Consider the following 15,615-nt stretch of genomic DNA (forward strand, 5'->3'; position numbering starts at 1 on the left):
GCTTTTAAGAAATTAAACACTGCTGAGATAAAGAGGATAAGACCATTTGAGGCAGACAAAACTTTCAAGTGATAGGTCCAATCCAGTAGCTTTCCATTCCTATAAACACTGAAATCAAACACTAGATGCATGGACAAAGAGGGAACACTCCAGCTTCTGTATGAACACTTACTAGTTTGTTTTCTCCTGCAGACTTTAGCTTCTCCTGCAGTTTAATTGTAGTCTGACGTATTCGTTCTATTTCCGCCTGCTGTTTAAGGATCAGCTGTCTTTCCTTCCGAGCAGCTTTGTTAGCCTCTTGAAGACGCTTAATTTCTGCCTTTTATGTATAAAAGATTAAGCATAAGAACTGTGACAGACAACTCTCAAGAACATGCTCTAAAGCTGCCACAGTGTCCTTGCTAGGGGTTTAAAATTACTGCAATTACTGATGAAGCAACTAGCCTGAACTTCAGCAGCAAAGAACAGAAGATCAGTTAAAACTTCCAAGTCCCAACACGTGAGATTACTGATCTAGAAAGACCCTTTAAATCAATGTGTTAAATAGCACCAAAATGCAAGTAACACTTGCTGGTAAGAAATACTGCTAGCTTTCTATCCAAAAGCCTGTATGGAAGTTTCTCAATTCTTAGCTTTTACAGTGTCTGAAACATTTAATGGTTACAGAGAGGCTCCAACAGGGTTTTCCTACAGAGCATCAGTTACCTTTTCCTGCTGTAATCTCAGCAGCAGACCACGCTGCCTCTTTCGAATAGGAGGCATTTTATCATCCTCTCCCTTGTCTCGCAAATGCCTGCAAACAGATTGGAAGAAAAGATTAAATAAGAAAAAAGGATATAACAATGAACCACAAGCCTTTTACACTTTAAAATAAAAAACCAAGATATACTTTTCCTAATCTGCAGAAGAGTATATGTCTGTAATTAATCACTTGCATGCTCTATAGTGAAATGTGTTGTACTGTTTAGTCAGACACACAGTTGAAAGGCCAGGGCAGGTAATACGAGATCTCACACGAATGGGCAGAAGCTCTCAAGAGGTAGTATTCTCACCCTTTGAGAAAGGCAATAGGAAGGACACTTGGGTCACTACCTCACAATCCTTTGTCAAACCTACATTAACAAGAAATTGGAAGAAAATTCCTGTTGAACAATGGTAGTCTCATGCAGAGAGTGACCATAGAAAAGTATTATTGATTAAATCTGGCCACTACCATATTTGAAGTGGCATTCCCAGCCAAAGCATATGTTAGGTTGAAACAAATTATTAAGTACTACTCATACCCAGATTCACAAAATTTGGCTTGAGTCAACTAAAATGACCTCAGACATCAAGCAAATAAAGGTCTGTTTGACAGTTTTTTATCTTCTTGAATTAAGACTTGTCAAGTAACAGTTGGGAACTACCTTCTCTGACTGACAACAAACATCTGATATTCTACTGTTTCATGACATTCTCTTTGATCAAACCATGCTCACTGTGGTGCATCAAAGTACACTCACAAACTGAATTCTGTCTTTCCAAATGACAATAACATTTGTATACATTACTGATGTCAGAAGATCAGTTCAACCATTGATACTTAAAAAGGGAGGGGTGGAAAATGGTCAGTCACCAACAGTGTATATTCAGAGCTCCCTTACTTCTTCTGGTGTTCCAGCCAAGCTAATTCAGCCTTGGTCTTCTCCTTCAGAGCTTTCTCTCGGAGCCGAAGCAGTGAGGACTGATGAGCTGCTCGCATTTCCTCTTCTTTCATGTACTGTCTTACCATCTCCATGGTAAATTTAGAGAAACTATCTTGTCCCCCTGAGAATGGCATGCTTAGCTCCTGGAAGGCAAGAAAAATTTGGCATGATTTAGAGAAATTCCAAGGCTTTTTTCAATTACAAAGTGTGTGTGTGTCTATACAGACATACACAAAAAAACATATTAAAGAAGGGAAGCTGCTCTTATTCTGAGCTTTGTGCAGACCAGCGTTTTCTGCCCTTGGCTGTGTGAAAGTTTTGGGGTGTCCCCTCTTGGGCCAGAGAACCAAAGCATCCTCTTATACTTCCTATTTGTGTGTAGGCATAATAGAAAGATTTAATCCACTGATCTTTTATAACCCACCTCAAAATGTCACAAGAGGATAGAGGCATATTTTGTAAGTCATCATGCTTGTACAACAGTGACATATTGCATGATTCATGCAACCCTAAGTTTTGAGATGCTCAAAGAACCACAGGGAGGAAAAAACCTGAAGTTTGCAAACAGAGGTAAGAACAGCTCACCTGAAGCTCATTAGCTTAACAATTTCAGTTCAGTTAATTTACCTTCACTACAGTTGCTCGACCTACCTTGATAGATGACAGAGCTGTTTTGTCTGGGGAAACTTCCTCATCAGAATCATCACGATTACCCCGTTTCTTCTCCAAGTTATTTCTGCGATGACTCTCAGAGGGCAGCAAAGACCGAAAAGACTTTTCTTCGATCTCATCCTCTGTCATGGACTCATCAAATTTCAGGGAATATTCTGTTGCAACAGAAGCAGAATCTGAGGGAGAAACCAGGGAAGCAGTTTTATGCTCAGGTATGTAACATGAATGAGATTTTACTCTGTCTAATCTCAATAAAGTCAGAGGGGCAGGAAAGACAGGGAGAGAACTAATGCAGAATAAAATGGGTGTTCAGAAAATCATGGAATACCAGGTTGGAAAGGACCTCAAGGATCATCTGGTCCAACCTTTCTTGGCAAAGCATGACCTAGACCAGATGGCCCAGCACCCTGTCCAGCCAAATCTTAAGTGTCCAAGGTTGGGGAGTCCATCACTTCTCTTGGGAGATTATTCCAATGGCTGATTGTTCTCACTGTGAAAAAGTGAGTGACCTGACCTTGAGTTATAGGACATCATGAAATATCATTATCCAGCCTGACAAACCTAACAGACTTCCGTAAACAGGTATAAACGCATTTCTGGGCTGCTGAAATACTTAGTGTTCAGCTTGCACATTCAGCAAGTGAACTTCCAGACACAGTTAGCACAACAGAGAGCAGAACGGCCCACACACTCCACCACTCTGATGTGCAGAATTTCAAAGGCTCCAGTCTCACTATGCCACCCTCTCTTACTTCTTAAGAGACTACCAATTCACCTGAGGCTCAGCTTTCTTCACATATATTCCCTCATTTACTTCAGAAACTAATTCTGAAACAGCACCTCCCCTCCCTTCCCCCTTACCACCCTCAGATTCATCACATATGAACACCACAGCTTACCTTTTTCATCTGGCAGTGATAAAATACTATCACTTCGCAAGGAATCATCCACACCAGTACGTGCCTGGTCTTCAATACTGCTAGTTATCTTTTCACGACGGGAAAGCTTTTTCTCATTCTCCTTAGAAGATGGAACTGAAGGACTCTCTTGGCGGCTGCTGGCACTACTGGGTTATCAAAGAGATAAGGTTTTTTTTTTAAATGACTTTGCACATTTCAAAGTATTTATATTGCATTACTACTGCACATACCATGATTAACAATGCCAGCAACAATCCACATGCAGAGGGTCTGCGACCTTTTTCAAATACAGCTTGGCTGCTTCAAAATTCCAAGCCTCAACAAGCTGCAGATTGACAGCAGGACTTGCATTTTTATTCCACCTTTGAATCCAAGTGCTTTTTAGGTATGCACACTCTCTACCTGGCAATGAGTGTGGATGATAAACCACTGCAAACATCTCTCCTTACAGTTTTTAAAAGGATAAGCGAGATGGCAATACTGTTTTAAATTAGAAGAACTACAGGGGATATAATCATTCATCTGGACAAGATCACAGAAGGGCTGTGAGAAACTTCATGAGATCTAACTAGATCAGGTAAGTCAACAGGAAACAAAAAGCTAAAAATCCATTGTTAAACACAGGTGAGATACTGAAAAGTAACACCAGAAATGAGTCAAACCTAAACCTCAGGCAAATAATACCCCATGCGGTTCATGAAAACTCTCAAGCCAGTGCACAGCAGCAGTGATAAAAAGTTCAAAAACTAGAACCTAACAAAACATTCAGATACACAGAGAACAGAAAAGAAAGTAATGTACATTACAGCAGACAGTTCTACATGTCCCTGCACTGTGTTTTCAGAACATATGCTCCAGTCTCTGTTCTAGTCCATTCCAAAATCACACATAGCAAAATGAGAACGGCACAAAATACAAATATTTAGAACAGGGAAAAAGACTCATACAAACAGAGACCTGAAGGGACTTTTAGGTTACAAAGGTGACACAATAAAAGCATGGAAGTAGGCCACAGCACAGAAATTGGAATAATCTAAGCTCAAAAATTTCTGAATGCATTTCATCTAACCAAAGTCAAGGCTATGTACAAGTTCTGAACAGCTGCAAGAACAAAGGATCCCACAATCTCCCCAGAGCCCCAAGTCTAGTGTTTGACCACCTTCACAGTGAGTGTTTTTTTCCTCAGTGACTTTCCCCTTTCTTTAATGTCACCATTGCCTTCCGTCATCTCACCATGCATCTCTAAAAAGAGTCTAACCTTATGTTACTTAACAACCCATGTTTTAAGATACTGCAACTAGATTCCTGCCCCCTTAGCCTTCTCTTTTCTAGGTTAAGTTAGCTCAGTTCCTTTATCCTGTCTTTTACATCATGCACTTCAGCCTCCCCTTGGTGGGTCACCACTAGACTTGTGTCTGTATGCAAATATCTCCTCTTTACCGAGAAGCCCAAAACTGGACACTATATTCCAGATACAGTCTCACAAGAGTCGAACAGAGTGGAATAACCATTTCCCTTCACCTGCTTGCTAGACTTCCGCTAAATCAGCTGAATGAGAAAGTGAAACTCAATTATTCTTAAGTTACACAGGAGAAAAGCATTCAATTAGAACAAATATAGCAAATTCAAAACTGAAGACATTAACACACTGTGGGCTACAGTGTAGTAGGATTTTTTTAATTAAAGACAAAACCAATTCTGGTAGGCATATAAACCTTCAAGCTCCATAATACGAGACAGGCTTACCTGTTGAAGGTTTAATGCTGACAACCTCTTTTTATAAAAAAATTTGAAGGAAATATCTTTATATTCCTTTGTACTTTAGTTCTTACTTATAGCAAAACCACCCCTGTGTAATCCAAGCCCTTCTTACCTCTGATCATGAACCTTCGATCTTGAGGACTCTGAATAACTATCAAACATTGGCGAGTATGTCTGTTTCGAGTCACCTGTCCCCTCTTTACTTTGTGATATGGCACCAGACTCACATTTCCTAAGAAAGCAAAGTGTTTGGCGTAAATCTGTGTTATCATAAACCAAAGAGGAATATAGTTTACTAGAAGTAGTAACAGCTAAAATTTCTGAAGAGATCACTTAAAGCTTAGACTAGTTAAATTATCCCACAAAACATTTAGGACATCTTTTTCTACACTTCTTATATAAAGGTTCACAGAACTAGTTAATGTCACCATTGCCATATCATACACTATAAAAAGGCAATAAAGATGGAATCTGAATTCTTCTTCAATACTCACTCATTATGACATCTTAAAATTCTCTTCAAGAATAGGTGAAGGAGAACCTAACAAATTTTACTTCCCCCTTCCCAAGATGTGAAACATTAGGCAAAACCTGTTTGTATCAGCTCGGGCTCTCAGTTGTTTCATGAACTCTGAATGATGCTGCCGCTGGTGGTCAAACAAGGTGGTGACTGGAGCAGCTGGAGTGCTGACAGTATCCGTTCGTGCTAACTCAGTCATCTGAGCACAATAAAAAAAAATAAAAATCCAAGGAATACAATAAGCCTATCAGCACCAAAATCTTTTTGAGCGAGAAAAGTAATCCTCACAATCTTACTCATTTATTGAGCAAATATGTAAGATGTGGGTTTAAGATGGCTTGTAATTATAAATGTGTCAATTTTGGATATGGAAGGTACATACTGCTCTGTAAATACATATTCTTTAACTTATGCAGAGTGGAATTATTAATATGAAGCTGCAGATAAGCAAGATACTACTTACCATATCATTCTAATCATCTTAACCAAACTCTGATCAGTCTAATGATCCCCACATAATACAACATTCCAGACTTCTTATAATTGAAACAAAAAACAAAGCAAATACCTCCCCCCCCAAACAACCTCCAACCACCACCCCCAGAAACACCAGAAACAATGTTTTCATTTGAAAGTGCATTTTGCCCAATAAGCAAAAAATATTCTTTTCACTCCAAAGGAAGCAACAGGTTTAAATTCCAATACCATGCACACTACCAGGTCTAAAATCAGCAGCATTAAATAAACAATTGCCATAAATTATCCATCTTAATGTATGGCAGTCACTGTGTACTGGACTTATGAAATAAGAGCTTCTTCAGAAACCACAGTAGATAACACTAGTTTTCAGAAGCTTTAGAATTAAATATTTTTCTTACTGTTCAAAGGTCTGCCTCTTGCAGAGCAGGGAAGTCTGGTTCATTTTGAAGGTAGGTATAAGCTGTATTCCAGTGATTTTTAATAAATATACAGAGTTTCTTCCTTAATTCTTCAATTAATGTATATAAATTTTATAGAAATAGTGAATGTTTTAAATTGGATTGTCTGCATACATCATCCACTGTCTTAGCCTTCATTAATATGACAATCAACTCTAAGCAAACTGAACTGTATAGCAGCATGCTATATTCTTTTGCATAATACAAACTTCTAATTGAAAGCAATGCAGAAAATTAACTCTATTCCCTTATACATAAGAAATTATAGGATACGTTCCAAAATATTCCCAGCATATTGGTAACAGCCATTTCCACTGCTGCATTCCAGTTAAAATAAATGGTTGTTCAACTGAGTATCTGGAGTCACTTGTAAACGTAGATGGAAAAGCAACTCTGCTAGCCCATCATCACTGACTAGGTCTTCCTCATCAACCTCTCCACTAGCACCTTTTAATCTCAGAGTTTGAATTTAAAGCAAAACAAGAGATTAAAACCCTACACCAAATAAAAGCTCTATTCCTTCTGCCTTGTTTCTTAACTGGTTTCTACCCACTTCAGCTCTATAAGCTACAAATGTTTCTTTGTCTTTATCCAAGACTTCACTACCTTCTACCAGCAACCACTGCATGGATCCAAGATGCCTGAGCTTTTCTGTGCCTTTAACCTAATCCATTCTTTTTATTAAAAATTATGTAAAAGTCACATATTTGGCAAAGGCCAGAACAAGTACATTACTGTTATTCTACAGTTCCACTACGCATCACACAGCCTTCCTGAGCACTAACATGTGCATAAGCTGTAAAGAAACATGTTCACATTCATCAGCCTTCTGCATTCCACCCCATGACCCTAATTTGCAGGCACTGCCACTGCTGAACTATGAAGCAGCAAAAGCATTTTTTTGTTACTGTGTTTTTTACCTACGTAGCAGCCGCTACAATTTTGGAGCGAGTAGTATAAAAACTGATAAAATTATATCAAAAACCTGAAAGCTAATAAATATTCCAGATGCCACAGAAGAACAGAGACCCCAAAAAAGAAAACTTCAAACTACCAAGAGTGAAGATCCTTTTTTTTTTTCTCACTTCTATCTTCAAAAGTAAGCAAACTGTTACTTTCCCACTTTTCTGATTTTATTTGCGTATGAAAAAGATACATGATCCATCCCTGATGGAGTGCAACTCTTACAAATTAAAGATGTGTTCACTATCCTCAATCTATCCTGGAAGAACAAACTTCTTAAGAGTTTGCTAACTGGATGATCTTAAGAATAGTGATCAGGGATTTAAGGCTGCTGACTGACTCTTTAGTAATGATGCCGGAAAAGCTCCTCTAAAGTCCTATCATTTGTTATGTTATGAAGGTGAAGAATTACATTGAACAGAAAATATCCTAGAGGCAAAAAAGTATGCAAAGTACTACTCAGGTTAGAACAGTTTTTTCCTTTCGCTCAGGACCTCACCTCACGGGTCTGGTGAGCTGCATCTGTAGTGAGATGCGCAGTTTCTTCCTGCTTGGCTGGAGCCTTGCATTGGGTCTCCTGTACAGCCTCCTGACGTGCCTGGACAAGATGCTGTAGCGACTCTGCATGGACCTATGCAGAAAACACAGCCAGTTTACCTCTTCAAAGTTTTCTGGCTATAACAACTACACTTTCATTTCTTACAATCTGGTGGAAAAAAGTTTGAAATTGGCTCCTAAGAGTTTTTCAGCTATATTAAACCCCTTCAGCACCTTCACATAGCAGCTTCAAGTTAATAATACTCGTAGGCATGGATTTACTTACAGCATTTTGCCTCTTACACACCCCACATTTTCTGAAGGGCAGCATTACCTGAGCTGCCTTCTGCCTTGCCTCGTCCAGTTGTCTCTGACTTTCTAAAGCTTCTTGTTCAGCCTTGATTTTTAAAAGAGCTAGGTCCCGTTCATGGCGCTGCTGCTGAGCCTACAAATCAGGAAAACAAGTTTTTAATCATGCAAATTAAATGTAAACACTTTTTGTCTCAGCCTCTAGCTGCAATGACCTCTGAAAGATCTAGATCTTCTCTACTGGTGGTGTCTCTTCTGCTAAAGTAAAATTTCCAGGCTACCAACTGTCCTTCTCCCTTTTCAAGCAAGCAGTAGACAATGCACATGCCCCGTACTTTTCCACTACAGTGTGGAAAGAAAAGAGGATTTAGGAGACCAATTAATTCAACAAACAAGAACAAGCAATCCTGCCAACATTAGGAAATTTCAACCAGAAGTATCCTTTTCATGGTCTAAGACAAATGATCTAGCCTGAACAACTACACTGCATGGCATTGGGACCCGGTATCAAACTCTATAAACAATCAAGTTTTTATTTTACTGAAGTATACGACTAAAGCAGTGATTCCAGCTAATGGTATATTAATGACACATGTTTGAGTCATCAGTTCCTTGGTGTCAACTTAGAGTCAGAAAAAGAAGAGACACTAATCCTCAAAAATGGACACTGGCAGAGACACTATCAGGAGTATTACAATTTCTCTGCATTGCCAACAAAAGCATAACTCACCCTGATTAATTTTCTTGCAAAATAAAGAAGAAAAGAAGGTTAAGACAAGGAAGTATTTTTCCATTACCTTTAGAATCTGAGCCAAGGAAACACTCTCCTGCTGGGCAAGTGATATGCCTCGTACTCGTTCTACATCTGACAGCTGTCTCACAGACTCCTCAATAGCACTAAGGTAGTTCAATTCTACTGATAAACGATGCTGAAGACCAGCAGGGGAGAAGCGCATACATCCTGCAGGATAAGACTTACTGGTCAACTTCCTTAGACTTTAGTGCCCCACATCAAACATACAGAAAAAATATAACTACTTTGGGATTCCTGTGGTTTTAACAAAAAAAAAACCAACTCACCGCTTGCAGAGGCTGCTCCTGCTACAGACCTACTAGCTCCCAGACTCAAGTCGGGGGAGGCTGAATTATGCTTCAGCCCTGAGGCTGTACTTCCAGTAAAGCCAGCAGGTGACTTGACTCTTTCTGCTGTATTGCCTATAGAATCAAACTGCAACATTTTTTGGGAACCTGGAGATGGGGAAGAAGTTGGTGTCTTCTGGGATCTTCCCTTGTCTGAGAAACTGACAGTGAAACGAAAAAAGAAAGGAGTCAATATTCTCCTAAATCCAGCCATTTGATACCACAATGAGGAAGTTCCTAGTTCTTCCACTTACACACACCAAAAAGATCCACATAAAAGGCAGTCTTTTATAGTTTGCACTATAAAGGCCCAGTGTGCCTTTAGGAAATGGCCTCATGAGATGGGTTTTGTACCCATATCCCAGGTTAAGGTTAAGTTTCTAGAGCACTCTACTTTTCCTCCAAGTATTAAACCTAGTTAGTACACACCAAAGAGGAAAAAAACCCAACCAAAACCTAAAACCAAAGCATAGTATCTACCATGTTCTACATGGCCAAACAAGCAGTTTCAATGCCTCCTTGTTAGGAACCTGCCATGACAAAGTCTGGATGCACTCACCTGCATGTGCATTTATATATCTGTTTTGAGAGTCTGAGTTTTTTGGTTTACTTACAGAAAATTAGGGCCATATTTTGATAACAGAATACAATGAACAGAATTTTTAGAAAGTGAACAGATTACTACTGGCACATGAATGCAACTGAATGTGGTTAAGTCACTGCCCTGGAGCCAACTCTCTCAACAAAATGCAATGAAACACTTGAACGCCAAAACTTGACAAACAATTAGTAAACTACTACGCTTAAACACAAAGACATCAAGTTATTTAAACATACAGAAAATCACCCAGACACTTCTTAAATTTACTGTTCAAATTTCCTTTCATACCCAATACTGGATATCAGTGAAAGTCACCAGTATAAGTCAATATCTCTGAACCGCCCTGTACCCACAGAGATGAGAGACCACTCGTTTTATTTGTTGCTTTTTAGAAAAAACTGCAAAGGAAACTAAATTGAGTATTCCATAATCATCTTCATGGCACAATTAGCAGAAAATTAGTACTTTTTTCCTTTTTTTCTATACTCTTTTCCAAGGATCAGTTCACCTCTCAGAAAGCATCAACTCACGTAGCTGGATAGGTTTATGAGTATTAGCTGAATACAAGTCTAGCCAAAAAAGTCTGTGGATTCTACTGAAAAGAGCAAGATGACTGCACACACTATTTCCCCCCACCTCACACTTCCTACAGAACATTTATAGAAGTAAAAAAAAAAATATAAAAATTGTATTTCACTGCTGAACCTGACATGACAACTGTATTGGCCAGTTATCCACACAAAAATAGAGGAACCATCTGGGAAGGAATCACTGTTTTGTATTTTCTCTTACTACAGCCATTTACTTTAGGCTTTGACATTTAAAATACAGAGGGTGGGGAGTGGGGTGGGAAAATGAACTACAAAATATTTTCTGCATTCCCATTTTACTAACATTTGATCATTTCTGTTACTTTTCCTTTGCACATCCAAAGCCACTGCCATTTCTGATAACATGCCATAACACCGTAAGTTTAGTTATATTTGCATACAGTCTTATAAAGTTCATGTTACCTCATCAGGGAGTGTCCAGACAAGTTTTCCAGTGTACTGTCTGTATCTGGGTTCTGTTCATGATCTTTACTAGAAATTCTGCTACTTGATAAGGATTTCTTTGTCGGTTGGGATGCCCTCTCCAATTCAGATAGCACTTTATCTTCTTCCACAGGGAAATGGTGAGAACTTCCATTGAAAGAGTCCAACCCTAAGAAGAAACATCATTGCCAGAAGTTTATGTTTGGAATTCTAAGTATGAATCTCTCACCATCAAGAGCCCCGAAACAGGTAATTGAGAACTTTTTTCCACAATTAAAGAAACCTCCGAGTTAGAAGTTTATAATTCCAACAAGCAAGAAATGTAAATTCGGCAGCTTCCTACAAGAGACTAAGTACTCTTCTGTGTATTGTGTCCACTACCAAGAAAACTGTCACTCACCTTTCAGTTCTGCATGTTATTGTTAATAAAGAAAATACATATTTGACTCTTTGATGTTGATAATCTGAATAAAGCCTAGCTTTCTTTGGGTAAGCTACAGTCAAGTATTGCACTTACGTTCCTTTTTCCCTCTCTTTTTAGAGGAAGCAGACGAGCGAGAAGATGCTGCAGACCGTGGTCCAGATGAATGCTGAGAAGCAAGCTCTGCAGATTGAGGTTCATGAGGAGACTTTCTACTCGCAACTTCTTCCTGAATGTTTGAATTACTGCTGCCAGCAACACTAAAAAGGAGCACATTGACAGTGATTAACTATGGATTTCCAGCTCCCACATTGCACTGTGCACAAGAAATCCACTACACTTTAATTAGACAGATGGCTAAAACTAGACTAATTAGTCCAACTTGAAAAGCATTGATTTTAAGATTAAAAACTATGATAGCTGAGACACTAGTAAAGTTTGACGTGATACTGAACATGTTGAAACATGCTTCCAATAATATGAAACCGTAGAAGATGGGTAACAACCATCCTCTCCAATGCTAAAAACTCTTCAGAACTATTTGACTACAGATCTGAACTTAAGAATGACTCCAAATAAGACTGCATTTTAAATAATCTCTGGGCATACAAGTATCATCAACTCACAGAAACAGCAGTGATTAGACAGGATTTGCAAAAAAATATAGCACCGCGTTACATAACAAAGAATACCAAGAGAAGAAATATTAAGAAGTTTAATCAGAAAGAAAACTTTTTTTGCATTTGTTTTCAGGGTGCAAAATGCCTTTTACCTTCCTTTCTTCTGAGGTAAAGTATTACTAGTATAAAAACAGTACTTGTGGCCTTCTCTGAGGTGCCCAGAAGATGTAAATATATCTCAATTCAAAAAAGAAAAAAAAAAAAAAAAAAAAATACAAGGGGGTCTTAGAAAATTCAGGACCATGACATGAAGTCAGCAGTAACATGGAGAGCCTAGGATTTGCAGTCTTCAAATTTTAGCCGGCAAGAAAGGTTTTAAAAGTTCTTAGATGATTTACCTATCCATTACTAAGCATTACCAAACCCTTACTGAAAGCAATCATAGGCTTTTAAAAATTTTCTGAAGTACTGAAGATATTTTATCATTTTCAAATGTTTTTCTTTTTTTTTTTCCAGATTACAAAGACCAACCAATTGAGCTTTATAGCTGCCACACAATATGGAGAACTAATTTTCACCTGACTACGACAGGTAAAAACCTTGCCTAAAGCTACCTGGCCAGACTAAAGAACAACAAAAATTAGACAGAACAGGAATATTTGACTCCAATTTTTATGTCTTAACCATGATGGTTGTTACATTAACTGCAAAGGTCCTAAAGTCGTACCTCATCACTTTGGCTAGTATTACTGTACAGCGTAACAGAAAAGATGTCCAGCATATTGTGAAACAAATACTGCATTAACTACTTTCTGTTGAATTCTGCATTTTGATTTTAACAAGAAATCTAACGTGCAGCTACCTGAGGTCACGTGCAATCTTTTTGTCTGTTAAAGTGCCACTTTCCTGTGATGAGACAAAGTCATCTTCAGAAGAAACCATGCTCTCTGGAGGGCTCATGGCAGGGAGTAAAGGGTGCAGAAGGGCAGACCCTCCATTCAACCTTTCATCAAACACTAAAACGTGGACAAAGAAAGGAAAAAACAAAAATGACACAAAACGACAATGTGCATCAAGCAGATATTAAAGCTACAGGAATTATAATGCTCCCAACCATGAGTTACAAAGACTTCCTTTCAAACACAAAAACATCAGGAGAAAAATGGTGCAGCTGTCCCGTGGCAGTTTTAATGCAACATAGCAAGCACAGCCCTCTTTTTGTAAATTATGAAGTGAATACTCCATTAACACACTCCAGCTAAAACATTCTTGAAGAGCACAGCGCTTGAGTAGAGCCACATGCAGAAAATTTAAACGCAATCATATTTAAGGGAAATAAAATGAAGCAAAAAAAAAAAAAAAACAAGGCAAAAAAAAACAAGCAAAGATAAAAAGCAACTTCTTAGAAAACACTCCTCAAACTTAGGAACTCAAGGCAAGAGAAACTACTCATAAAATGAAGAATGAATTTGTACAAAAAATCAAATTAAGTGTTCTGCATGGGACACTTGTAAAGCATGCCCTAAGACATTAACACTTGAAAGGGCTCATTTAAACAAGAGACTGTCCCTTATTTTCTCAAGATCCAGTATTGTTAGCGAAGTTTTAATTGTTGCACTACTTTGAGGCATTATCAAGTAACTCGTATGAGGAAAGATGCAAAAAAGAAAGACCACATCATTCACTCACTGAAGCTAGTATAGCAAAGCTATATTCTTGCATAGGAAAGTTTACGGCAACAACAGCATAGTAAAGCTGTTGCATAGCAAGTTTACGGCACTTATGTTTACACCATAAAGTGCTGCATAAAGCATGTTATTTCATCTTTCCGCTTTAACTGAAACAGGGATGGCATCCTATTACAGATGATCTGGACTGCATACATAATAGGAGGATGCACATTCCAAACCAGAGGGTCTGTTCGCATAGTGGAGAGACCATTTCCAAACGCATTCTGGGCAATTTAGATTTAGCATGTAATTCTGGATACAATTAACTTTACATTCATAATTCCGTAACTATGGGCATCCTTAATAAATGTAACCCAGTATATATGAATTAGCTACTAATCTAGAAACACACAGCAATCTAATATAAAAATAATATTCTTCCAGCCCAAAAGCATGGGTTTTTTTTCCTTTTTCTCCTTTTTTCCACAGACAAGGCAGCAAAAGAAGGCAAGGGGAAGTAATTTAACATTCAAAAGTTAGTGAAAAAGTGAGAAAGCCTTACACAGATTCATGTTTGAGACATCTAAAAAGCACATTCCTTACCTGTGAAGTATAAAGTGTATGAAATAGTAAAACTGGGAAAACAGGAATTCACAAGAGCTTTGAGAATTTTTTCCATTTTTACCTTTTCCATGAAGTTGGTAACTTTTTGCAAAGATGTTGATGACACTGTGAGGACTTCCCTTCGCCAGTTCCTCCCATGGCCCCTTGCTGTGTGCATCACTTGTCTGAGTGAAAAGTGGCAAATATTTCTCAGCTGCTTTCTGAAACTCCTTTATGGGCTCAAATGCACTTCTATCCCGAATGCAGAAATCCTTCTCCTTTAATGTCTCCAGCATTTTCAGCGGCAACTGTCTGTGCTGCCCTACTTCCTCTTCAGAGAGACTTCCATCACTTGGGAGAGGCCCTTCACTGATGGAGTCAATGCTGGACTCATGAGGAATTACAGCTTTGTTCAGAGTGTAAGCCTGGTTTTCATGCCCAAGGGAGTCTGTCTGTCTCTTACATAAATGTCCTGGTATCCCTTCATGCCTGTTAGTAGCAGGGGATCTCATTCCAAGGCTGACTACATCAGCATGAGGCCTGATAGAGTCAGGGAGCTTTTTAAATTCACTAAGGTTGCCTGCACCAGGAAGGCTGTCATCAAAGGCTGTATGAGACATACAGGTACCCAACATTTTTTGAATTCTGGCTGAAATAGCATCTTCATTTTCCTCTCTCACAGGAGGACTCACAGCCTTTGCCCACCGCCCATCATCCTGTTTTTCTTGCATGAATTCATGGTCCGAGTTCCACATGGTACCATAATTGATGCCAGCCCCAGCCAACTTTTTGGCTTCACTTTCAATCCTGCTAGAAAGTGAAGCAGCTGTAGCTTTCAAAGCTTCAATCCGATCTAATTTGCTCTTATATTGATTAGCAGTAGGTTTCACTAAGAGGTTTTGCTGTGCTGCAGTTGAATTCAGGTACAGCTGAGGCATCAAGGTCAGTGATCCCATGGGTGCAGCATGTTTCCTCCTGCCTGCCATCATGGCATCACATTCCTTTGACAAAATATCCATCTGCTCCAGACTCCAGTGTTGGGAGCAAGGGCCTCCACTTGAGCCCATGAGCATTGATGGGTGAGAGAGCTGCACTCTTGGGCTCAACCTGTCTGGCTGTATCCATGGAGGCTCCATCAAATCGGTCCTGAAATGGAAAGCCAACATTTAAGTACCGCAGTACTTTAAAAGAGAGAAAGAGAAAAGGCCCACAGTGGCTCAC

The 15,615-nt window shown here is 38.9% G+C and overlaps 1 protein-coding gene across 4 annotated transcripts in view; it reads right to left on the reverse strand.

Moving 5' to 3' along the window:
- CEP350 (centrosomal protein 350) overlaps positions 1-15,615 on the reverse strand; it is a 75,956-nt gene that overhangs the window by 32,077 nt on the left and 28,264 nt on the right. For 2 of the 4 annotated variants that reach the window (XM_061452002.1, XM_061452001.1), the window contains exons 12-26: positions 14,477-15,540; positions 12,984-13,137; positions 11,598-11,761; positions 11,060-11,249; positions 9,386-9,606; positions 9,103-9,266; positions 8,331-8,441; positions 7,959-8,090; positions 5,630-5,757; positions 5,151-5,270; positions 3,257-3,423; positions 2,337-2,533; positions 1,644-1,828; positions 706-793; positions 173-319 (exon numbers count right to left, since the gene is read on the reverse strand). In XM_061452002.1, the coding sequence (XP_061307986.1) occupies positions 173-319; positions 706-793; positions 1,644-1,828; positions 2,337-2,533; positions 3,257-3,423; positions 5,151-5,270; positions 5,630-5,757; positions 7,959-8,090; positions 8,331-8,441; positions 9,103-9,266; positions 9,386-9,606; positions 11,060-11,249; positions 11,598-11,761; positions 12,984-13,137; positions 14,477-15,540 (3,232 nt within the window). The remainder of the gene's footprint in view (positions 1-172; positions 320-705; positions 794-1,643; positions 1,829-2,336; positions 2,534-3,256; positions 3,424-5,150; positions 5,271-5,629; positions 5,758-7,958; positions 8,091-8,330; positions 8,442-9,102; positions 9,267-9,385; positions 9,607-11,059; positions 11,250-11,597; positions 11,762-12,983; positions 13,138-14,476; positions 15,541-15,615) is intronic. The other 2 variants (XM_061452003.1, XM_061452005.1) reach the window with 2 other exon arrangements.

This window comes from Pezoporus flaviventris, unplaced genomic scaffold (genome assembly GCF_033815535.1).
Source record: "Pezoporus flaviventris isolate CSIRO_AGI_PZ_B2104156 unplaced genomic scaffold, CSIRO_AGI_Pfla_v1 ptg000013l, whole genome shotgun sequence".
Taxonomy (NCBI): Eukaryota; Metazoa; Chordata; class Aves; order Psittaciformes; family Psittacidae; genus Pezoporus; species Pezoporus flaviventris.